Source organism: Protopterus annectens, chromosome 10.part0, assembly GCF_019279795.1.
Source record: "Protopterus annectens isolate FY-2018-M chromosome 10.part0, PAN1.0, whole genome shotgun sequence".
Lineage (NCBI taxonomy): Eukaryota > Metazoa > Chordata > Ceratodontiformes > Protopteridae > Protopterus > Protopterus annectens.
In genome coordinates, this window is record NC_056744.1 from 743,141,041 (window position 1) to 743,168,155 (window position 27,115).

Sequence of the window (27,115 nt, forward strand, 5' to 3'; positions counted from 1 at the left end):
AGATGCATACACCATTAAAATGGGCTTTGTTATGCCTCTCAAAAGATATTTTTCCCCAAGTTTTAACTCATATGTTATTGAATTACAAAGCTTATACATTCTAGTGCATATACCTAGTTTACATTTGCATTTGAAAAATGTTAAGCTTGGTGTTTGAAAAATGCGGGTTGGCTGACACCATCTGTTTTACTGCATATTAGGGTAGCTACCAGTTTTGGGTAACTTCATGTTCATCTCTTCCTAATATTTAGTAGAACTGTTTTTTGCTTTTTTTAATGTATCCTTAATTTCACTGTTAATTTTGACCGACCGTTTTTAGCTATGACCAAGCAAGTGGATTTTTAACATTTACCCGCGGTGGTGGTGCTGCGGTAGCATTGTCGCCTCACAGTAAGACACTGTCCGGTTCGATTCTCAGCTAGAGTGTCTTCTGCGTGGAGACATGCGTGAATGGGCGTACCTTGGTTGAAGGTTGTGCGTCAGGGCTGGTAACTCGGCACGTAAAAATCAACTACCAATCATTAGCGGACCGGAGTTCCGCGGTGGCGACCCCTAACCCCTAAAGCCGAAAGACTCAACAACAACATTATAAAATGTTTTGGGGCAGGTCATAAGAAATATTATAGGCACTGATTAAACATAGATATCAAAATTAGTTTTAACAAATCCAGAATATGTTAGTCTTTGTTACGGACATCACAGGAAATTAAAGTATGTAAACATATAAACTTCATAACCAGCTGTGTATGCGGTTACTTCATATTGGCTTCATAATTAACTTCCTGTCTATCCATTTATTTCTATATTTTACTTATATATTTATTTATCTGTTTTTAGTATGGGTAGGCTACACCAAAAAGGTCTTTTTGGCCACATATGTACAAGGCTGTGAGCTGTTCAACTACTAAGTGTGCATTCTCCTGGTGAGGTAACAATCACTAACAGTGAGAAGATATTAAAGCAATTAATAAGCACATTGCAGAACATCATGTACTCATGCTATCAAATAAATGGTTCTGGATAGATGATACTCAGGAAATAAACTGATAGAAAGATTTAAGTTTGCCATTCTGACTGAGATGCAGGGTGATTAGAATCTGGAGAGCTGCTGTAAATGTTGAAGGAATAATCACAGTAAGGTAGTAAATTGTCAGAACTGAAGAATAAACACATTAAAAGAAAGGGTGACAGAAATTAAGTAACACTAAATGTGATGCCTAGCTAAGTAATTCATTATTCCCTTTGAAAAGTGGAGAGGGAGGGAAGGTTACAGATCATACTGGAGATTTTCCTTTATTCCAAACCTCTCAATGTCTTTGCTCAAAGATTCTAGTCAAAGCTGGAAATAATTGGGACTATAATCCTCACTGATTTACAAAAAAATCAAATATTTTATGTTGAGGATGTCAAAACTGTGAAGCAAAATCAAGCGTGTTCTGAAAAATTAGGGACAGTTGAGATGTATGCTTCATGCAGTAGAAGCAAAAAAGGAAACTCTGTGTAGCTGGAATTGAGGGAATTGCTCACAAGTACTTGTTATGGTAACTTGCATAGAGGGAGTCTAGAACATAAGTGAACAGGTAGAAATTCAGTGAAGGTTACTGGCTGCAGTTGAGAATCCCCTAAATGAGGGTGGAAATAATGTAAATGTGCCTGTTGATTGTTTATAAACACTTGTATCAGATAAAATCTGGAGTAATGTTCCACATTTTACTGAAGTCGAAATTGTTGCCTTGTGAGTGCTCCTGCAAGTCAAGATGGGGGAGCTCATACCTCAGGAAACGTAAAGTAAAACTGTTCCAAAGGCATGACAGATATCTCCATTTAAGAGTGTAGTGGCTGAATAAGCATCTTTAAGCCTCATAAAGATTTTATTCTGAATAAAATCAATGTATGTATTAAAGGGAAGAGAAATGGCCTTCATATATGCCACTAATGTAGGTGTACTGACTGCTAGGACTTCTGCTACAAGAGTAACTTCAGAACTTCTCTGCCCTCCCCCTCAAAAACAGATAGATGCCTCCCCCCTCGGCAATGTCAGTCCTACAGGGTATTTCCCAGGAGAAAAGGATTATATAAATGCTGGCAGCTAATGGAGATATCAACTTATCTTGCACTTCATTCGGATATAAGACAATTTGGAAGGATAGTAAGTCAAATTATGACTTTTCAGGAGGGAATCTTGTTGGTAATGAGGACTGGAAGATTTGTACTTAATAAGATGGAGAAATTTGGCAGAAGGGTTTTACATTATTTAGGCATGATTGATGTCTATCCCAAATTCAATAGTAGACCATAGAAGGAAAGATTGACATACTATTTAGCTAAGAATAAAAGGTGGTCCAGAATCAGTGTTTTTTAAGCAAGCATTTAAAGCTAGATAGTTTGAGGTGAGTCCAATTATTCTCTCAGACCATTCATCTTTACAACTTGAATTTCAGTAGTGGAAAAGAAGCCGTTGTCAGTGAAGAAGCTGAGGAATTGAGACTGGACACACAGAGGAGGCAATATAGCTATAGACCTGAAATTTGAAAGCTCGTTTGTGTCTTCACCTTTATGGACAGGAAGAATGTAACACCTTTTCCACAGGGTTGGGACATAGCTTTCAGTGAAGCAGTGATTGATTAAGCTAGAGACAGGAAAAGATAGGGCATCAGCAGCAATTTGAAGTGCTCAAATGTTGTGTTGTTAGGGGTGGTAGGTTTTAAGATTAGTAATAGTTTTTTGATTATAGAAACTGAGACTGGTTTCAGTGTAGATGTTTTGGGGGATAACAACAGAGAAGAATGTGTGGCTGCCTGTGCAGGTGGTTTAATAAGACAAGTTACTGTTTAGAAGAAGCAGGTATTGAATTCACTGGCTATGCTGTCAGCTTGGTTATATGAATCAGGTGTAGGATGTGTTGGTGTAACAGGTTTTAAAAGCTGGTTGACTGAAGTCCAAACAAGCTTTGGGGTTGTTATAATTTCCTGCTTGCATCTTAATTTAGTATTTTTTATCAGTTTTAATGTGATTTTTAGTGGCCTCGAATTTGATGGGCAGCTATGATTTTAACTCACTTCCATTTTTTCCAGGCTATGTCTCTTGTTTCATGAACAATTTAGTACTTTCTGAAAGCCAGGGTGCTGGATTCAGTTTAATTCTGTTGTTTCTCATTGGGGCTAGTTCATTTATTATGTTAAGGAAAATTGAGTTGAACAGAGCTACAGCTTCATCAAGTAGTAGGGTTTGAGGAGCCCACCACTGGACTGATTTTAATGCTGGGATGAACTGGTCCTTACTAAAGGGGAAGGAGATTTTATGAGCAAGCTTGTACTGATGCTGTTTTTGATAAGTTTTATGATGCCTTATTGTGAAGATGAGTAGGTGATTACTTAAGGTATTTAGTAAGGTGAGAGGACTTTGGTACATTATAAGGAGCCAATGTATGGTAGATGCTCTGTCAGAGTTTTTGTTGTACCTTGTGAGAGTTGAAATAAGCTGGGTGAAGCCATATAGGTTAATGAGATTAGAAAGAATGCTACTGCCAATAGTTTGCCAATTAATCTTTAGGTCTCTTAAAGTGTTTGTCTCAAGTGAGACATTGCTTGGTGCCCAAGAGAGTTCTTCAGCAGTAACTGTTATTTCCCTGGAGGAAAGTAAACTCCTATAATGCAAATGCTTTTGTGAGCATTAATTTGCAAAGATGCTATAATTATTTCAGCAATGAAGAGTATGGGGGGGATGTGTGAGTTTTGAAGTATTCTAGTACATAATGGCCACCCCACCACCTTTTTATGTGTTCTTTCAAGTCTTTAGATGTTATATCCCTATGGCAAGATTATGTCATCTTTTATTTCTTGTTTAAACCATGTTTCTGTGGCTACAAGTATATCTGAGGAGAGGTGGGCTACTCAGGCATCTACATTAGCAAGTTTGTTTTTTATATTACTAAGGTTAGCCGTGTTTAAGTGGAAATCATAGAGCTTTGAGGAATGACTATTTTGTGATGTGGAAGACATGTTATTTTGTTGAGTGTTTGCAGGACCTTGGCTAGGGTGGATGTCACCACATATTTTCAAGTGGAAAACTGCAGGGAGTTTGTATAAGGGTGTTTGAATTTCAACCCTGGTCTAGGGCAAGATTTGTTGATTTTGTTGTTGTGGGTATAATATTTTAAAGAGGTGGACAGTAGCAGAGGAGAAGATACTAGGGGTTATTAATAGTTGGAGATATGTAGTGTTTGGGAGATGACTGGGGTGGGAATGGAGTTATATATAGAGGTAGATGTTCATCGTGTTACACTGCTGCAGTCATTACACTACGGTTATCCTGGGATAATGATATTGTGTACAATAGCAGCACTGTAGATGTGGAGTGATTAAGAGTGAAACTGGAGGTAATGAGACAGGAGGAGGAGGAGTGAATCTGAAGAGTAACATATATATATATATATATATATATATATATATATATATATATATATATATGTGTGTATATATATGTTAAAACTAGGGAGTAGTTAGAAACAGGATGATGTGATGGTAAGAGAAAAAAAATAACTTAAAACTAGGAAGCAGATTGAGGGCACTACTGGATGGGTGTAAAAAAGAAAACATAGGAGAGTCTGTTAGAATGATGGAGGATAGGAGACAAAAAAAGAGAGGTTGAGTGGAGTGGTACAAATGTGAGGAAATATGACTATGGAATGTCTACAGTTATATGTATATCTTAAGAGGGATTGGGAGTAGGTGGAGTTCTTGGTGAATATGAGGTTCTCTAAATAAAATGGAATGGGGGTTGGTTGGAGAATTTGGAGTGGGAAGGAAATGTAATGGGCAATAGCTGCTACACCAGCAGGAGATAATCACTGTGGGTGTGCTCAGTGTGCAGAAGACAAACATGAGTTATCACACAGGTAACTGCTATGCAGGATTCTTTTGCCTTTAAAATGTATTTAAAATAAAACAGTTACTGCTTTACAAAGACAATGGTTAGAAAAGAGTATATTTATATGTCTGCAGGCTGGAGAAATTGTAAAGCTGTGTTATTATCTCAGTTTACTTGGGGATGGGGGGATGCATGGATGCTCATAGGGGATGTGGAAGGAATAAAAAGGCTAGAAATTCTGGAAGTAAACATGCAGGACTGTTTGCCTGTACGTACAGTAAATGAATGCATGAAGCCATATTATGATGAGGTATATAGCAAAATTAGGAATTATATTCAGATGTGGAAAATTTCAGGTTTAGATTTGGAACAAAAGATTAAATGTCTACATTGGAATATATTGCCACACCTGTTATATCTGCATTAATCCTACTGACTCTTAAATCCAGCAGCTTAGATAAAGAAAAGCCATTTATATATAATATGCTTGCTTGCTACTCCTTTTTCGCTAGAGGCTCAGGGAGAAAAGTTCATAGGTATGCAGACAGCGCACATATAAAAATGTTACATTATGACAAGCTCGATACCACAGTGAATGATTAATACAAGACAGATGGTGATATGTAAATAGTATATATACATGGTGGATTGTTACTTAAGCATCACATTTGTCTACAGTATTCTTAGAAATATAAGCATTTTTTACTAGTACAGGGCAATGTTATAAAGTAAGGTAGTTCAGAAATTTAGAAAGGCAAAAAGAGCAGTACCACTTATGCCTGTGGTTCCCAAACTTTTTTGATTCTCGGCTCTCTTGCTGAATCCAGGTTTTCCCAAGTTGCTCCCCACCCCCCACCCCCATGGCATGCATAAAGTGCATATTAGATAAAAACACTTCAAAATTTCACCAACTTCAATTTAGAAATATACACATGAATTAATATATACTTATATATACGTGCATGCTCAAGACATACATAATGTGCAAATGTACATATGTATATGCATGTATATGCACACAAAATTCTAATAGCCCATCCCCACTAAATTATGTCATGATTATTTTAGGCATAGGTGCGGTTCCCTCATCAGTATTTCTTTCTATATCTCCACTATGCAGAATAGTAGAGCCAGTACCCTGGCTACAGCTTTGGCGTTTGCTTACCTGAGTGGGATTATTTCTGAATATTTAGTGGCATAATCTAGGATGGAATCCATTACAGAACTTAACTAATGGCTCAGTAATATCCATTGCAATCTACTCACAAAATACCTTTATAGTAATCAGGGATGGAGCTACTTCTACAGCATTTTTGTCAAGCTATTCTGCATACAAAACCATGGCCCTTTTACAAGGGTAACAATACTGCCAGAATCTAGCAGCAATTGCAGTTCTTTTCTATTGTTAGTACAGTACATGTAGCCAACAGGAGGTGCACAATAATAAAATGTAATTTCAACCATACTAGCAGAGGTCTTATCACATTCCATCAGTTTTGTATAATTTTCATGCTTCTTGACAGATTTAACATTCTTATCAGAGTTTACATAATTACTACTGAATTCAGCAATGTAGCCCATATTCCCACATACAAGAAAGTAAACTGTTGTGATACCACTGATTTTTCTTTTTGTATATGTGTAACTGTCCCTGTCTGTTAACCAGTTTCTCTACCACTCAATATGATTCAGCTATTCCCTCTACTAAAGTAACAAAACTATAAGAATGTAGGCTAAATCAACTAAAACTAATGTCTTTCGGTTTTTCCCGGTTAGGGGTCGCCACAGCGGAACTCCAGTCCACTAATGATTGACAGTGGATTTTTTACGGTCCTGAGTTGTCAGCCTGATGCCCAACCTTCAAAGAAGGCACACCAATTCATGCACGCACCTACCTGCATGTCTTTAAACATCACTCAACCATGGGGAGGAAATGCAGACTCCACACAGAAGGCGTTCCAGCTGAGAATCGAATGGGAGAACCTCTCGCTCTGAGGCAACAACGCTAACCACTACACCAAACCTACTTTTTAAATACATCCAGGAATGTCTGTTTGTGCCTTTGAAGTACCACTATCTTATTCATTGTTTCTTTACAAATATGACACTCTGTGTCAACATACAAATACCCTATATATGCTTTAATTTTGACAACTGAGATCTTACTGTTCTGCTCTGGAAAAAGCCTACTTGTGAAATTTTCAAGCTTGAGTCTCCACTGTGGACCCAGCTCAAGCAAGCAAACATTTTTATTTTTTTTTTCTTAGTCCTTTCCTTTTATGTCCATGAAGAGTCTAGATGGGATCATCCAACAGCTTTATAGAATGTGTACAAGCCTGTTCATCCTAATCCCATCCCTTCTGGCTGGTGATCTATCGGAAATAAATTAGATAAGCCTCTAGGTCCTCCTCTTGGGACAGCAGCTTTAGTGGTGGCATGACTATTGCTTTTGCAATGAATTCTATGAGTGTTACCATTCCCTCAAAAGTGATAGAGATCATTTGAAAGAGTTGCTCCACAGCAGCAATTTGTAAGTAATACAGAAATTGGTGTCTTCTCTTGAAAATAAAGCAAAGACTTATGAAACAGTTGCATATGTAGGGATGCAGAAAAAGCCTCTGCAGCAGATACACTTACCCAAGAACATAGCACAAGGATTAAAAGGAGGTACATTCCCTCAGAACACACACACACACACACACACACACACACACACACACACACACACACACACACACACACACACACACACACACACACACTGCTCTGAAAGTTTCCTTACTTGCATGGAGTCTTCATTCTTTCTGGCCGTACCTGCCGCAGGTCCAATTCTTGTTCCCCAAACATAATTCGTTCATTGCCATTCCCACTCGCATTTGAGTAGACATGCCCAGCCAGAAATGCTTGAGCTCCTTGCTCAATTCCAACAGGCTGGTAGCTCTGATGGAGCTGATGTCATCACGCATGTGATGATGTCAGCTCAAACAGTGCAAAAATTAAAAAACAAAATAAAAAATTCGTAAATGAAGGGTATTAGTTCGCGGTGTCCCTATGAGGATACTTTTGGAACCCCTGGCTTATGTTATTACTTCTGTGCCTCTCTGTCTTATACGATCCTTTGCTTGAGATACAGGCATTGTCCACTACCTAATTCATACCTGATTAACAATGCAGCACTTTGCACATCTACATCCTCATATATTAATGCTGAGCAGGCGTGCAGCACTTGTCAAAGAATTGTAGCCTGTGTTTGAAAGGAAATGCGGCACCTAATGGTTGAGATCAACACTGGACAAAATAGATGTCCAGTAGTGTAAACCAGAGCAGAATCTAGTTTTGTAGTTTGCGATATATGTGGACTGCAGTGAATTATAAATTAGTATGAATTTCTCCTTTAAAATAGTATTAGGCAGTGGGTGACATTACATTTTCCGTACAGTACAGAGGGGGAGTGAGATTAAATGAGTGACTTACCTCACACTGTGGGATATTTAAAATACTGACACATTGCGTAAGCAAAGAGGACACTCATGACTCCTGTTCAGGTCACTCATTACTTTTTTAGGACCATTGTGACTCCTTCAGGATACTTCCAGCAGAGGATCTTTCATTCCCAAACTGAGAGGCAGAGCTCAGACTACCGGTGACTCAGCACCAAATGCAGCAACTGAGGAAGCTTGAGGTGGTTCAGCCTGCTCTTTCTCCTGTCCATAGCTGGACCTGCAGACGAATGAGAGACTGAAAAAAAATCACCAGACACATGTAAGAGAAAAATACTAGTGCAGATGTGAACTGGAATATGCACTCCCAACTTGTTCAGCTGCCACCCCTCCCCCCCCTCAACTAGAAAACAGAGAAGATGTTGTTAAGGGTATATGTACAACAGTTAAGATAGAAGAAGACAGTGGTATTGAAAAAGCTGTTCATAGTAAATTTCTATGTCTATCTTCTGAACTTCTGGCCCTATTGGTGAAGCAGGTCAGGTGGCACTGCTGTAATAATGGTAACATTTCTCAACATAATGGGTGATTCTAGTAGTGGAATCACTCAGCAAGTTCGTGGCAGATGTCCAGTTGCTTTAAATGTCCACTGCAGTCTCCCAGCAAACACTCTCTAAAGCTCCTGTGCAGGATGATCAAGAAAATTGTGCTCTCCCTGGCTGAGCATGCTAGAGCCCTGCATTCCCTAATTCCTGAAATAGCAATGACCACTCTGTCCAGCTCTCCCAAGAAGCAAAACAGAGGCCCCATGCAGAGCAATGCATATTTGTGAATCACAGATAACCTAGTGCAATGGTGCATTGTGGCAATATGCATATACATATGCCTTATGTGTTTGTATATAGGTCACATGCTTTGTGTTCACCGTGATGATAACTGCTCACACTAATAGTTAGCAATAGTATATTATGAATTTACAGGGATTCTCAGACAGTGATATTAGGTGGCTTCGTTGACATAACCTCCATGTTAACCACTACAGAAACACCAGGGAAATGGGCTATGTTATCAAAAGCTTGCATAGTGTTGGTTTTCTTCTTTTCTCTTCTCTACTGAGGAACCAGATATGCTTCTTCACATTTTCTAGTATAATGTCTAGAAAATGGTTTAGGATGGCTGATGCCTGTGATATCTCTAACATGTACCCAGCTTGTCAGTGGCTCTACAGGTAGCATAGTCACATTTGATTCTAGAAGATCACAAAGCTATGGGTTATATTCCTATAACAGGTACTTGGAATAATTTCTAATACTGCAGTGCCATATAAGGGGGTGCTGCATTCCTGACTGCATCACCCTTCAGGTAAGATGTTAAACTGAAGTCCCATCTGCCTGAGTGGATGTAAAATATCATATGGCACTTTTTGCAAAATTAGTAGAGGAAGTTCTCCAATGCCCTGTCTAAATCTCCATTAGTCAGTATAAATAGCATCTCAATTCTCCCCTGAAAAGAGAACATTGATCTAGTGGGGATAACCCTGTCAACAAATGGAAAATAAATAAAACTGCACCATGTAGATTGCTATAAGGTCCTTGCAGCTAAGACTGTTAAGGTTCCACACGGCTTTGAATCTAAAGAAATGGGCATATCATTTATCTGCTTCAGTTCTGCTTGTGCTTGCCGTAGTTCACCTAGGTCCATTAAAGTATTACCATCTAGTCAGAAACAGTCCAAAGTCTGTTGCTCTTTGAGCTGGTATTATGTCAGGGAATTTCTTTGTCTCTTTCAGTGATGAGGATGGCCGTGATACACAATATGGTGAACAATGGTTGCAACAGCAGCACCCAGCACATGCCACTGTGATACTGCTGATATTCCTAGCATGGGATGGCTCCTATTATACACCGTGAATCTTAACATTCAAAATGAGTCTGCACCACTTTGAAGTGTCTCCACTTTATACATTTCTGAATTGGTCTGCCATTTTGGGTTCCCTTATGTGCATAATCCATGTGGCTCATTTGCATGGGGTTCTTTATTTACATGTCATTAAGCAGATATTAGTATGTACTATATACTGTGTTACATTATGAGGTCACATTATTGGTATCTTAGAATTGCCCACATCCTGTACATGGTAGCTAACTGTGCTTACTCAGAGCAATGCACTATTTGTGAGTCCCATCCTGCACAGAGTACTCTGTGTGCTCCTAATAGATAGTCAACTCTTGGAGGCAGCCAGTGCTCTAGGCCAGTTCAGGCCTTGAGCTCCTTATACATTTTATTGATTAGTCAAGGGCAGAACAGGCATTCAGTTCTTAGCTGACAGAAGATAAATATTTTTCCTCAAGGATAAATTATCAAAATCTAAGTTTTAATTTACATGATTCTGAGTGTTTTAGCTTCTGCGTGGACTCACAAAAATCAGAGAAATCCTTGCCAATAAAAAGCAAAACAATCTGCTACTCAATAAGTCACTCTCACATGTAAATGATGCTGTTGTACATCTGCAGGTTAAATCAACCACATCTTAAGCATGCATTCATTGGCATAAATGTAATGCACTCAACAGACACGATTGGCTAGAATTACTAATGTAGCATCAGGCACAGAACTTGAATCATTAGCTCCATGAATGCGACTTTCTATAAGAAAGTAGCAACACAAGCAAACAAAGATTTTTTTAAATTAATTGCATTTAATTTTTCAAGGGTCTGTGCCCAAGATTTCTGAATATTGGAGGGGCCACTGCCCTTCATGCACATCCCTGCAAGTTAGCTCCTGTATAAAAAGGGGAGGATGTAAGACCAGACACACAGAGTAGTTGCCTTTTAGTGTATGTTGCAGAATGCTACTATGTCTATTTACCTTTGTTTTTTAGACTTCATTTTCTGCCAGAAACAACAGATTTGTGTAAATGTAGTATATTTGCCTTATGGTAAAGAGTTTGTAGACAGGCTTATACCATGTAAGGATATGCATATGTACGATTAGCTTCAGTCAGGTGTACTACAATTTAATTTCTTTAAAAAATGTATAGAATTTTTTTAAATAGTTTTCTTTTTCCCTGAATGCCGGGCTTTTTTTTAATCCACATTGCATTTTTATACTTGGAAAGGAGAAGGGTTAAATTTTGGAAGATGGTATAGAGTTCTAGAAATCCTCACTATGAATCTGGTGGGAGTGAATGTACCAAAAAAAACCCTAGAGATTACTTTTGTTTTGAAGCATTATCTTGGTAATTGCAGTGTTGTTAGTTGACACCGCATAGCTGATAATATAGAAATATGTATTATTTGGAAACAGAGTATGCTAGTGAAATGAAATCAGAAGAGACTTCTGTTGTAAGAAGGAATAATCATTTTATTATTAAATATTATAGTTAAATTCAAGCATTGTGTTAGCTATTTATGATAACATTAATATAATTAAATTAAATGTCATAATTTTGTGGAATCTACTTATAATTTAGGCACAGGTGACTAATGGCTCTGCTGGACCAAGGCACAGGGAACTAATCTAAGGAGGTGGCAAAAGCCAACACATTCTGGCTAGGCTTATATATGCCCACGGGCAGATAGCCTAGTACTTACCTATGAACCTATGAACCTATTTACTGCTTGTTCTTGCTGTACATAATTCAGATAATTCAGAATACTTTTTTATCTTTTTTATTGTAGGAGGCAGAAGCTACAAAATATCCACCCATTACTACAACTCAGAATTTGACACCACTGAACTCAAGAAATTGCACTGCTAACTCTATAACCAGTCCTGCTTCCATACTCCCCGGCTTTGTTGGTGGGCAAACGTTAGCACCTACTCCAGTTGTTACATTGCCATCCATGAGTACTGCTGCGGACTGGAGTCATTATTATAGTGTAAGAATTTTACTCAGGAAGATAAAAATTTTAGAGGATTTTTTTTATGAAGAAGAAGCAAGATTAATACTGTATTTTGCAGGATTTTTTGCAGGGGGGGGTGCAAAACCCAGAACCCCGCCCATGCAGCCCCACCCATGCAGCCCCACCCTTCCCCCACATGGCCCCCTCCCCCATGCAGCCCCACCCCCCATGCAGCCCCCCACATACTCACACAGTCATTCCAGTGTCCCATTACTTGGCTATTTCTCCCCATTTGCCACAAACACTGTTCAAATCTATCACTATGCATACTGTCTTATGCTTTACTTCTACAATAATTACAGATATTTGGATTTAATTTACAACTTTTATTTCAAATTTTATAGCAGAAACACTGAGGCACGCATTTCACATTTGCTAAACAAAGCAACAGTCTTGCAATGAAAACAGGCTTAGCATTAAAACTTCTCTGCTTTTGAAACTCACATTGATTGAAACAGCATTGAAACCCACATTCAAAAAGAATGCATCTGGGCAGTGACAGGTTAAGTTTACCTTTGGGCTGTTTTCAAAGCATATCAAATGCACACATTTTTAGGACCATGCAAAAGTATGGTGATTCATGTTCCTGATAATTGAATTATATCCCTTGTACAGCACCTGCACCACCTGTTAGAGTGTATTTTAAATTTACATTTTGAACATTTTCCAGTAAGCAGTGAAACAATTCAAAACATATGAACCAGCAATGACAAACTGCCTAGTTCAGAACATTTCAAACATAAAAGGCCACTCAAACTTCTATCATTATAATCCACCGATATTAGTCCATATGCACAATCTCTGCAGTCTGCAGAAGTCATCTGAATTCCACATTACAAAGATCTGAAACTAATGAAGAGATTGTTGCTATAAAACATACATTTCAGTGTTTCGTCTATAAATGTAGTGCCCATTGCCCCAGAAGAATAAATTGCCTATGTTACATTAAAAGAAATGGTAAGCTGGTATATTGCAACAGGGAATATGTGACAAGCTGAAAACGAGGTTCATAGTTACTAGGCACCAAAGGGACATACTCAGGACAGGACTGCAGCACCCCATCCCCTTAAAATACACATTTACATGCTGTGGGAGTAGAAGCTACAGCCCTATGTATCAAGATGCAAGTATGCTACCTGCTGTGCTACTAACACTGCTTTAAAATTCTATACTACAATGATACCATTTGCTAAACAAAACAGTTGCACATTTTTACAAACCTAGCATGATGAGCAGCAGTAAACTTCTCTTCCCTTGAAGCTCTCAATTCCTTGAAAATAAATTCCACCTGCTAACTCTAAGTAGGTCATTTCAGACACACACTTAACCTGTTAGTAAAAGAAATCCGGACAAAGCCTAAAATAAACAGGGACAGATTAAAAATATTGCTCTGATGAACTTATAAAGTTAAGTTGCTAGAATAACAACATAATTTGTGTTAGTAAGCATTTTTTCTAAAGGATATGACACGTAAAACTGAAAATGTCTGTCACTAATTAGCAACTGCAATCCTTTTCAGGTGGAATATGAGGCAAAAATCTGGACGTTCTGCAAAAACCTGGATAGCTGAGGCATGGCCCATGGGGTATACTACCTTCCTCTGATACACACCCCTACCTGTCAATCTCATCTCATAGCACAAGTAATGTGTAAGGCCCAAAACTGGGAACACATTGAGAAAGTTGCTAGAATAAAAGGATTTGTGTTAGAATGCATTTTCTGAATGATATGAAGTCTGAAACTGAAATGCATGTCATTATTTATTAACTTTAATGGTTACATCTGTAAAATGTGTACTGATGGTTAATGTTGGTGAGTATTCCTGACTAACATTTTTAAACTACAAATGAGTCCTTGTCCTGCAGAATGGGGTTGCACCGTAGGCTGTGCTGACATGCTTTTCTATAACATAACCTGCATTCCAGTGTGGTATTTTCCTGCACCACTGCACCAGCCTGTGTGTTCTAGATGAAGCTTTCATGATTTACAACATAAATGATTGTTCTGGTGCCATGTTACTAAAAAAGGTATTCCAGAAGAAGCCTTCCTCCAAGGAAATCCTACAGTAATACCAGTATGAGATTCACAGAGTGAGTACAGCAGGCCGATCTAGGCAGTAAAAGAATAAACGGGAAAAAAACTCTGCACATCAACAGAGAAAAAAATCTATACAAAGCACACTACATTTTAATCATTTCAGTTTTCTATTCATTTGAAAGATAAAGTTTGAAGTGCTAGTGTTGTTTCAGAGCTCTGGTTTAGATGTCTTTATATAAAAAAGTTTACTGTCCGAAAGTGACTATGCAAAAAAGAAGACAGACCTGTGCAGTTAATATTTCCGGGTAAAAGAGGGATCCCGGATCATGTGCAATGTGGAAATATAAAGTACTGGGATTTTTTTTTTATTTTTGTTTAATACCACACAATCTGTTGTTAGAATAATAAAAGTGCTTATGAAATCTACCTCTTGCTGTCTTTATCATTAATACAGTGTGGGCGTTAAAAATTACACAGCTGAGCTTTCACAAAACCGATTTGATTAGGAGGGAAAATTACCTTAACTCCATAAGTTGGTTTTTAACATACTCGTTCATGTCCAACACACTTCCTTTATAATTATATTGGTGGTATATCAATTTTATAGCAGCCTCTGCACCATTTTGGCACATAAACATGGTTATTTAATTTTAATAAAGAATCGTTTAATTTTATAGGACTTCAAAATAAGAAAAATTAAACGCATTTTCTATCCACCGAAAGTCGCAACTGGTTCTGTCTATGATTAACTACTGTAACTGTTTTAGTCTCCCTTTGGAAATGTGTGCAGAGCCTATACTGCAAACATCCTACAGCAGCCAGAAAAGCACACGGAACACACATGGAAAACAAGACGGCAGGCAGGCAAGGCAGCTCATCACACTGTGATGGAGGGACGGTCGGACGTGCAGACACAGTAACTGGTGCACAATTTGAGGGTTGGATTTTTGGTGTAGGGAGGGAAAGGGAATATACACATTTACACACTTCAGTCAGAGCACCACTCACTCACACACACTCCCTGATCTCAACTCAAGTGCGCCACGTTTGCATTTTGCTGCCAACCGCCAAGTGTTCGGTCAGTATGACTGTACAAAAAAGGACTCAATCAGGAGTGAAGCAACCACCAACCTACCTTCTTCTTCTTGTACCAAGTCCAACACTACCACCAGTCCAAAGTCCAGTCCTTCCACCATACGATGAATAGCCAGTCAGCCAGGATACTCTTCTCCACCATCCACCTGCAGTCTTCTATAATGATTGATGCAGTAAGAAAGTTTAAGGAGGAGTTTCAGGCTCGTCACGTCAGTCATCAATTATGCATCATCATGTCATGTGACTGCCTGCCACACCACCTCCACTAACATCTCTTTTTCTAAAGTTCCGAATCCGATTCTGAAAAAAATTGAACAATGCAAGCCAGGCGCTTTACAGGGGAAAAAAAAGTAAGTGCAAATAACAGAAAAAAAGTGTGTTTTGCAGATAGCATTAAGAAAATCCAGGGGGGGGTGCAAGTGCACCCCCTTGCACCTGCCTGCGTGCGCCCTTGCTGACAGAATATAAATATTTTTCCTCAAGGATAAATTATCAAAATCTAAGTTTTAATTTACATGATTCTGAGTATTTTAGCTTCTGCGTGGACTCCCAAAAATCAGAGAAATCCTTGCCAATAAAAAGCAAAACAATCTGCTACTCCATAAATCACCCTCACATGTAAATGATGCTGTTGTACATCTGCAGGTTAAATCAGCAACATCTTAAGCATGCATTCATTGGCATAAATGTAATGCCCTCAACAGACACGATTGGCTAGAATTACTAATGTAGCATCAGGCACAGAACTTGAATCATTAGCTCCATGAATGCGACTTTCTATAAGAAAGTAGCAACACAAGCAAACAAAGACTTTTTTAAATTAATTGCATTTAATTTTTCAAGGGTCTGTGCCCAAGTTTTCTGAATATTGCAGGGGCCACTGCCCTTCACGCACATCCCTGCAAGTTAGCACCTGTATAAAAAGGGGAGGATGTAAGACCAGACACACAGAGTAGTTGCCTTTTAGTGTATGTTGCAGAATGCTACTATGTCTATTTACCTTTGTTTTTTAGACTTCATTTTCTGCCAGAAACAACAGATTTATGTAAATGAAGTATATTTGCCTTATGGTAAAGAGTTTGTAGACAGGCTTATACCATGTAAGGATATACATATGTACGTTTAGCCTCAGTCAGGTGTACTACAATTTAATTTCTTTAAAAATGTATAGAATTTTTTTAAATAGTTTTCTTTTTCCCTGAATGCCGGGCTTTTTTTTAATCCACATTGCATTTTTATACTTGGAAAGGAGAAGGGTTAAATTTTGGAAGATGGTATAGAGTTCTAGAAATCCTCACTATGAATCTGGTGGGAGTGAATGTACCAAAAAAAACCCTAGAGATTACTTTTGTTTTGAAGCATTATCTTGGTAATTGCAGTGTTGTTAGTTGACACCGCATAGCTGATAATATAGAAATATGTATTATTTGGAAACAGAGTATGCTAGTGAAATGAAATCAGAAAAGACTTCTGTTGTTAGAAGGAATAATCATTTTATTATTAAATATTATAGTTAAATTCAAGCATTGTGTTAGCTATTTATGATAACATTAATATAATTAAATTAAATGTCATAATTTTGTGGAATCTACTTATAATTTAGGCACAGGTAACTAATGGCTCTGCTGGACCAAGGCACAGGGAACTAATCTAAGGAGGCGGCAAAAGCCAACACATTCTGGCTAGGCTTATATATGCCCACGGGCAGATAGCCTAGTACTTACCTATGAACCTATGAACCTATTTACTGCTTGTTCTTGCTGTACATAATTCAGATAATTCAGAATACTTTTTTATCTTTTTTATTGTAGGAGGCAGAAGCTACAAAATATCCACCCATTACTACAACTCAGAATTTGACACCACTGAACTCAAGAAATTGCACTGCTAATTCTATAACCAGTCCTGCTTCCATACTCCCTGGCTTTGTTGGTGGACAAACGTTAGCACCTACTCCAGTTGTTACATTGCCATCCATGAGTACTGCTGCGGACTGGAGTCATTACTATAGTGTAAGAATTTTACTCAGGAAGATAAAAATTTTAGAGGATTTTTTTTATGAAGAAGAAGCAAGATTAATACTGTATTTTGCTCTTTAGGTTACCTCAGCTGGTAATACAGCCCTTCCAGCAAGCTTACCTTCAGGAACAGGAATTCTCGGGCAAACCTCTGCTACAAATGCAGTTCCTGGTTTCTTAAAGGTAATGTACATTAGGAATATAGAAATGTCAGAAATGTTAACTTTTTATTTCTTTTCTAGGACTCTCTGTATTTACTTTGGAAATGCAAGTACCTACTTGCTGTGTTTATAATTTTGTCAACTGTGATCAAAATACAATAACTGTTCATCACCAATGTTTAAACCATTTTTTATTTGTATCACAGCTGTTTGTTTCAAAATTGGTTAATTTATGTGGGAGGAGGATGTTGGAAACAGGAACAACGAATCCCATGCCCGTACGGCAAAGTGCACGGCCCAACCGAAGCATGTAAATCAAAAAACAAACAGGCAAGCACTGAATTCCACCAAAAGAACTTTTAATAAAAAACGTTTAATGGGCTAAAATACCCATGAATGAATATACAAAAAAACTGACACCCAGAGGGTGACAAAGCATACCAGTTTCAGCATAAAGCCTTTATCAGTGCTATTATAGCAATAACCCACGCCTGGGTGTGGGTAATGCGGGATTTAACAACGGTTGGCGTGGTTTGGTCCCGAGGGGGAAGCTCGAGGGACCAAACAAAGACAACCGTGGTTAAATCCCGCATTACCCACACCCAGAAATGGGTTATTGCTATTATACAATGACATTATTTAAGAAAAGAAATAATTACTTTTCTTAAATAATGGCATTGTATAATGCCTCTTTGCTGCCCTTCCGCAGCTGTCTGGTATTCACAGTTCTGATGTACTGCGCATGCCTACGCAGTACATCAGAGCTGTGGGCAAAAGCAACGGAGAACGCAAGATCTCCATTGCTTTTTACTGTTTCGCTATGTTAAATGGGTTTAACATAGCGAGATAGCTTTAAAATAAGCAACGGAGATCTCCGTTACTTATTTTAAAGCTGTCTCGCTATGTTAAACCCATTTAATATAGCGAGACAGGTTTTAAAAAAAAAGCAACGGAGATCGCAAGATCTCCGTTGCTTTTTACACACTGTGTCGCTATGTTAAAGGAGTTTAACATAGCGAGACAGCTTTAAAAAAAGCAACGGAGATCTGCGTTGCTTTTTTTAAACCTGTATCGCTATGTTAAACTCTTTTAACATAGGGAGACAGTGTTTTATACTAACGGAAAAAGTCCGGGCGACCGGACCTTTTTCCGTTAGTATATTGAGGGATTTACAATGGGCACGCTGGTTGGGCTGGCCAATCAGCGTGCACGTTTTAGAGGAGGAATTGTATAATTAGCAATTAGTGTTTCAATCAGTATATATGTAAAACAGCCCAACAGTGCACCACACAATTATCCAATCACAATTGTTCAATGAGTCCTGGAGAAAATAAGCCACCTAATGGAATTATCCACATTCTTTCCTTGTAATCCAAAAGAGAATGTACATTTTCTGAAGAAGTGTTTGGTTTATATATTCTATCTATAACTGTAAACCTAAACCTAACAGAAGGATGTAGTACCTGATGTTTATGTAAAGCATTTGTGTTTCTATGACATTTAATGTCACTCATATGTTCTGATATTCTAAGTTAGAATGGGCGAGAAGTTTGCCCGACATAAAAGGCAGGGTAGGTACAATTTACCAAATAAATCATCCAATCACTACTACAATTTCCAAAAACTCTTATATCGTATACTTTAGGACAATTGAAGGAAGTGAATGAGCTTTATTTAGGGACCATGCTGCAAAACCTGCAGTGTCCACATGGAAAACTGCCCATTACTGGGCCTCTTGTAATGTAGTTTGCAAACTGTTATGTACCATTTGATTACCCTTTTTGTAATGGTTAAACCAGATGTTTTTCCCCTTCTGTATCCAAACCTGCATCTAAGTGGCAAAAACTGAGCGAATCTATCCTCCATATATAAAATATCCCAATGTTTGTGTATAATATCTTGTAAGTATCTGGTATTGCCCCCAAATTCCATAATAAATCTAAGATGAGAATCAGATTTTGAGCTTTTGTTTCTGTATAAAAGAGTCTGTTGTCTATTAATTTCATGGACCTTCTTGCTTGCTAAATCAACATCATATTTCCGATAGCCTCGATCATAAAATCTACGGGCCATATCCATGCCTGAATATTATAACTCTCTGCAGTAAAACATATTCTTTTTAGTCTTAAAAATTGAGACTTAGGGATGTTCTTAATAACATGGGGAGGGTGACAACTGGAGGCATATAACAAAATTGTTGAATTGGGGATATTTCTTGTAATTATTACTGCTTAATGTACCATCTTCTGATACTTTGACCTCCACATCTAAGAAAGTCACACTCTCCCGATGGCAATTCAATGTAAATTGAATTCCCCATTTGTTTTTGTTGAGATACTCAACGAACTCAAATAAATAATGCTCATCTGACCTCTATATTAGCCAACAATCATCTAAATAATGACACCAAATATCTATTTCCCCTAGAAATAAATTTGGTTGACATCATAGATTAAATGATGTTCAACATAGCCCATGAACAAGTCTGCATAAATGGGAGTGAAAGACGCTCCCATGGCAGTACCCTTGAGTTGTAAATAGCAAACATTGTCAAAATAAAAAAACATTTTTATTAAGCACGTGCTCTGTTAAGCACAAGAAAAATGTATTAAATCCAGGTGGATAAAGGGGGACTTGACAAAGCCAGAAATCCAGCGCTAATAAACTGGTTCCCTATTAGAAGACAGAAGACGCATTCTTTCGAATGCGTCTTGGTCGAACTCAAAAGCCTGAAATGGCAAAATATCGAAGCAGCTTTTGAGCAAATTCTTTCCCTGGGAAAGAATTCGCTTGGCCACTTCATTACTTTGCCATTTTCGGCACTGTAGTGCAGTCTCGGAGTTGATATATTTAAGTAGGGGGGGTGTGGCGGGCAAAGCCCCCCACATTGGGGGGTTTGGGGGGCTAAGCCCCCCACTTAATGTAATGTGTAAAGTATTTTATTTATTTATTTATTTATTTTTGTTGGAACAGTGATTTTTTTTCCCTAGGAAAGAAAATCGCTGTTCTGACAGTTTGAAATTGTAAGCTTTCGCTTACATAGGGTCGATTAGTCACCGTTCGCTTTTTTAAGCATTCAGTGATCTAATATAGACCCTAATAAACCAGCCCTATATGAAATATTTGTGTAAAGTACACAGACATCTATGGTGCACAATAACCAACCATTTTCCAACTGTATATTATTTATGATATTCAGAAATTGTGTGGTATCGTGAATCCGCGCTCTAACATGTGTCAACAATGGTTTCAAATATTTAGTCAAATATTCAGATAGGGGTTCCATTAAGGAGCCTTACCTCGACACTATAGGTCTACCCGGAGGTTTTTCATAGTTTTTATGTATTGTAGCATATAAAAAAATTGTTTAGCAGGATTCACCACCGTAAGATGGTATTTATCATGCTTGGATATAATGCCTTTTTCACAAGCCAAAGTTATAAACTTGTCCATTTCAGCTTTGAAAATATTAGTAGGGTCCAAATCCATACGTTAATAATATTGTTGATCTGAAAGTTGACAAATGGCTTCATTATGATACATATGGCAATCCCAGATGACCACTGCTCCTCCTTTATCCGCCTGGTTAATGACTACATCCTTATTCTTGCTCAAACTACATAGAGCCATGCATTCCTCCCTTGTAATATTATCCTGAAAATGTTCTACATTTTTAATATTCAAAAAATGTAACTCTTTCAACACCAAATTTTGAAAAATAGCTACATTTTTGTTCATGGGAGGAGGAAAATTAGAAGTCTTAAACCTGAAATTATGTAGATTTTCAACATATGGCTCAGAATCTGTAAAATATAATTTTAAATTTAATTTGCGACAAGTAATAACGTCTTGTGCAAATGAAAATTCTGACACCATGAACTTGGGGACAAAACCCATACCTTTATTCAACAAGTTCTGTTCTACTTGTGTGAGTTCCAAAGATGAAATATTGTGAACATTCAGACAATCATCTATTTGAGTGTTAACACTGCCAACATGGCTTCTAAACTTGTTCCTGTTAACTCTGTTTCCTCCCTCCCTGCCGAGATCTCTTAAAGGGAAACCATCATTACCCTTTTTGACAGGTGGATAACTTTGTAAAACTGGTCCTTCACTATCTGTATTGGAGGAAAATTCATCCCCTAATATGTCTGATGCAGATTTGGTATTTTTCAATATAGATCCCTTTCTTTTTCTTTTAAAATTAGGCTGGGATGGGACTGATTTATTATTAATAAACTGAACTGTTTTCTTAAGTACAAATGGTTTGCCTGTGCAATAGTCCCTAACATCTCTCTGAAACTTTTTAATCATTCTAGTTTTCAAATCCTGTTCTAATTGTATCAAACATTCTGAAAGTAAAGAGACTTGTTCTTGATACATATCATGATCTTTGTATTCCTGCAATTTAGTGCATAATTCCCCTATACTCCCAGTCAAAGATATAATTCTATGTTCATAGAATTCTATCAAAATCTTTACAAAACTCATAGAAGAGTAATGTTGTACTTGTTACCATTGAGTTAGTAAAGTTTCATCCACCCCCTTAACAAATGGTTGTGTCCTGACTCTCAAGCCTTCTGGGGTAATGTTGTTTGAATATGCCTTAAATAATCTAAGATGCCAAATCTGAATTCTCATTTATTTCATCTCATTAGTTAACTTAGTAAAGAGGTCTTTACAAGAGTCAAACTGGACTGAATCCCCAGCTCCCCCGTTGGTTGATGATATACAAGCATCAAAAATGTTTATATCATCTCTATCAGCCAAAAGGCCTTGAATAATATTGGTCAAATCCATGTTATTGCTCTTATAATGTCCAATGTACAAACAAAAAATATAAACTTACAACTGTGAAAAAAATAGAGCACTAATTCCAAAAATAACTGACTGATTTGGAATACAACGCACAAAAATGATCAACATACTTAATGATGGCTCTACCTACACAAGAGTTTCCAGAAATTAGGTTAATAGAGCATACATGAGGATTGACTATTTTCTTTCGGATGCCTTATTTCAGGGTGTATAGATCAATCCGAATTGAGTTTTTTAACTGTTGTCATCCCATTAATACCAACAGTGTTTACAATCCCTAAAATTCACAAAAACTTACACGATCCACCATTTAGGCCCATTGTAGCTGCAAGAGATTCAAAGACGGATCCACTAGCGGCATGGTTTGATAAATGGGCCACTCCAGTGGTTAGTGAATCCAAACACATCTTGGAAGATTCTTGGCACTGTTTGGAAAGATTAAAAACTGTAACAAATATGAGTAACTATTCATTTTTGACCATTGACGTAGTCAACTTATTTTCTGTAATTCCACATTTTGATGGACTGGAGATGGGTCAAGATAGTTTAAGGAAAGCTCTCAAGTGAAGTAGGGAAAACTTGTCTTTCTCAATGAAAGTATGGAACTCGTCCTCAAAAATATTTTTTTAATGTTTGAGGGTGACATTTTTCACCAGATTTCAGGTGCGGTGATGGGGGCCATATGTGCCCCCTTTTTTGCCAACCTTGTACTTCTTGAGTGGGAGTGAAAATTTGTTTTTCGCTCACATTACTGTGATAAGATCAGGTTATATAATTGTTTATTGGATGATATACTCATCCTATGGCAAGGGAATGAGAAAGAAATTTGTAGAATATTTAAATTCCACAACTTATTTCTTTAAATTTACAAGCAAATGGAAGGCTAACAATGCAGAATATCTGGACATTAAATTAAACAAAAGTGGGGAAAATCAAGAGCTCAGTAGTACTATTTATAGAAAGCAGACTTTTTCCAACAGTCTGTTACATTACTACAGTTGCCATCCACCCCACCAAATGAAAAGCATTATTAAGGATCAGATGGTAAAACTGTCCAGTTTAATAACCGATTATACAAATTTCACTAAGGAGATTTATGTTTTAATAGGTATGTTTACTGAAAGAGGGTACCCATTAAAAATGTTGATTAAAGTGAAAAAGGAGATTATGCTGAAAAGAAACACTGTTTTTACCCCCATTTTAAACACCAACACTGCTCAGATACAAACAACAGTAAGGGAGAAAGCCACTGATGTTATGGTTCTATGTTACAATGCCCAGTCTTTTAACATATGTTCAATTGTCAATAGATGCTGGGACACTTGTTTTGCAGAAGGAACTAAAGAGCTGGTGGGGAATAAACCCCAAATTGTTTACAGCAGGGGTAAGAATATTAAAAATATCTTAGAAGGGTGCCCCAAGAGCAATGCCAAAACTGGACACAAATCACTTATGATGAGATGTGGGGCTTGCAAATATTGTAAAGTTATCAACAATGGACCCTATGTTACAGTTAGTGACTACAGTTACTCCATTAAATGCCCAGAGAGATGTAACTGTAATACGACTATGCTAGTTTTTCTTGCCACCTGTGTATCTTGTGCATCCTTCTATGTTGGAAAAACAATACGTAGACTTAGGGACAGAATAAGCAAACACATCAGGGCAGTAAGAAATAGGGACCCACACAATGCTTTATTCACTCAACGTACTATATGTGTCAGCTTTAAAAGATTCATATTTTTTGTGATTGACAAAGTACAAATTGATGACATTAGACTAGAAGTAGCAGTGAGAGAGAGACTAAATGGAAAATTAGGTTAAATGCCAATGTTTCACCAAGGCTTAACGAAAATATCTTATTGATTCCCATACTGAAACAGAGAGCTTGCCAAATTTGAAGCCTGGCGTTTTTTAGTTTAAGAATTCTTTAGCTAGATACTTAAGAGGCACTATTTGGTGCTGTTTTACAAGTTGCAGTGTCAAATGACATTCATAACAATACACTTGTGTTATTATAGTTTTAAGAATTAGTGTAATAAATGTATTTTTCACTTTTTTTACCTAGTTTTATCATCACTTTACAAACAGTTATAATATCTTTCTTGTTGCTGTTATGTACATAACATTTGTTTAAGTGACAGGGGTCATTGTGACTTTAAATTATTAGAATTAATTTAAATTGATTTTAATTTGAACTTAATGGTTGTGATGTGATTGGTTGCATAATTATGAGTTAAGATGGTACTTTATGTTGGTTTTAGTGTGATTCCAAATGACTCTGATGAAGCATGTGTTAGTTCAATGTGAAAGCGCTCATTCGTTTGGTATTTTTATCTCCATTTTATGCTATTAAACAGTGACCAGTTTCCTGCGTGCATGCGACTGTTTTGTTTATCTCTCTGAAACTTTTCAATCATTCTGGCTTTCAAATCTTGTTCTAATTGTATCAGACATCCTGAAAGATGTCTTGTTTTTGATACATATCAAGATCTTTGTATTCCTGCAATTTAGTGCATAAGTCCCCTATACTCCCAGTCAAAGATATAATTCTATGTTCATAGAGTTCTATGAAAATCTTTACAAAACTCACAGAAGATGAATGTTGTACTTGTTACCATTGAGTTAATAAAGTTTCATCCACCCCCTTAACAGATGGTTGTGTCCTGACTCTCAAGCCTTCTGGGGTAATGTTGTTTGAATATGTCTTAAATAATCTAAGATGCCAAATCTGGATTCTCATTTCTTTCATCTCATTAGTTAACTTAGTAAACAGGTCTTTACAAGAGTCAAACTGGACTGAATCCCCAGCTCCCCCTTTGGTTGAGGATGTGCAAGCATCAAACATTTTTATATCATCTCTGTCAGCCAAAAGGCCTTGAGTAATATTGGTCAAATCCATGTTATTGCTCTTGTAATGTACAAACAAAAATTATAAATTTGCAACTATGAAAAAATAGAACACTAATTCCAAAAATAACTGACTGATTTGGAATGCAACGCACAAAAATCAGAACATTCAGTTTCAAGTATAATACATGAGACGCCTGTAAAGCCTGAAAATTGAAGCTTTCACATACCGTATGTCAATATACCACCTATCAACCCCCTGCAAGATGTTAAACCTATAAACATACAAAAGTAACAAAAATATTTTTAGAACCTTGAAAAGTATTCATCCACGCATAAAAAATATTTACCAAATTCACATTCCAACTATTTTTGAAAGAAAAAATAAACTATAAAGCTCCAAAAGAACAATCTTTATGCGTATGCTCCAAAAACTGTAGGACGTCAGCATTTACTTCTTCATCCAGCCCTTAAATAAACATTTCACGTAGTCATGAAATTATTCATGAGTTTCTTAACACATACTGTGAAAAACTCCAATATTGAGCCATACACCCACAAACACTTCCGGATGTCAGCCTTCGCTTCTACATCCAATAATACAACCAAATCTGTTGGTATATAAAAAAAAACTTTCATGTATATTGATGAGCCCCTAAAAGTAAGAGCCCATTCATAAACCAATAATTTATAAACCATGCACCATTGGTGGTAAAATGAAAAAGAAATATGTGAAAGCTCCAAATCAAACCAAACTGTGTTATGTGAACAAACTATTTATGTGCGTTGCAATATCCAAAATAAGTCAGCATATATAAAAACCCCCAACTCCGTAAAAAAGTAGTGTGTCTAATACTTAGAAAATATACATAAACAATATTGGTATTACATAGATAAGTGCTAAACCAAACTATTAATTTTTATGTAGGGGAACCTATATGTCAAAAACATTAATATGTCGCCAAATAACCCACGTTTGTGAGAATATAAACACAAGCGGTAGCTATTGAAATCATATAGCCCCCAAAATCATTTTATATCAATAACAATGTCCAAATAAGAGTCATTTGATAGGTTCACACCAATGCCATTCACAGTCTTACATAAATGAACATTACAAAAAGTGAGGCCAAAGCCAGTATAAATGGCAACCTAATATAGTGTTCCCAAATGTTCAATGAATGTCCATGAAACACAAACGTTGAATCAGTTACGCCAAGGCAAGCCAAAAAAAATCAAACATGGATGTACATTGGCATCTGTAAAATAATGCTAAATAACCCACATTTGTGAAGGTAAAAACAAGCAATAGCTGTTAAGATCATATAGCCCCAAAGTCACTTTGTTTAATATCACTGTCCATATGAAAGTCATTTAATCAGTTCACACCAGCGCCATTCACAATCATGCATAAATGAACATTGAAAATTGCAAAAAAATGAGTCAAAGGTCAATATGAATGGTGACCTAATATAATGTTCTTAAGTATTCAACGAATGTCCATGAAGCAGAAACGTAGAAGTAGCTATGCCAAGGCAGACAACAAAATATCAAACATGGATGTACACTGGCAGCTATAAAATGAGGCCCAAACTGATACGTATGGCAGCAAGCAATGATAATATGCCCAATAACACATATATCCTCAAAAAACAAGATCGTTGAGCCCCAGAACACCACTGCAAACAGTTATGTCTGCTGTAGATCGTGTTTACTTCAGTAATCACATGTTGCAAACATCGAGTCTCAATCAAAATATGCTCAAGCCCCAAGAACAATACCTGCAAGTCGCTGGTTATGTAGACCTATAATTCCAATTGTGGTGCAACATATATCCTCAAATATCAGATTCGTTGATGAGTAGCCAGCCCAACACAATGTTCCAAAACTAAATAACCAAATTTTTTTTTAATTTATGAGGG

General features: G+C 37.2%; 1 protein-coding gene across 1 annotated transcript in view; it reads left to right on the plus strand.

Annotated features, from left to right (window-relative positions):
- RAVER2 (ribonucleoprotein, PTB binding 2) overlaps nt 1–27,115 on the plus strand; it is a 2,410,893-nt gene that overhangs the window by 2,297,410 nt on the left and 86,368 nt on the right. The window contains exons 15-17 of the mRNA XM_044085561.1: nt 11,990–12,190; nt 17,158–17,358; nt 17,446–17,547. Coding sequence (XP_043941496.1) covers nt 11,990–12,190; nt 17,158–17,358; nt 17,446–17,547 — 504 coding nt within the window. The remainder of the gene's footprint in view (nt 1–11,989; nt 12,191–17,157; nt 17,359–17,445; nt 17,548–27,115) is intronic.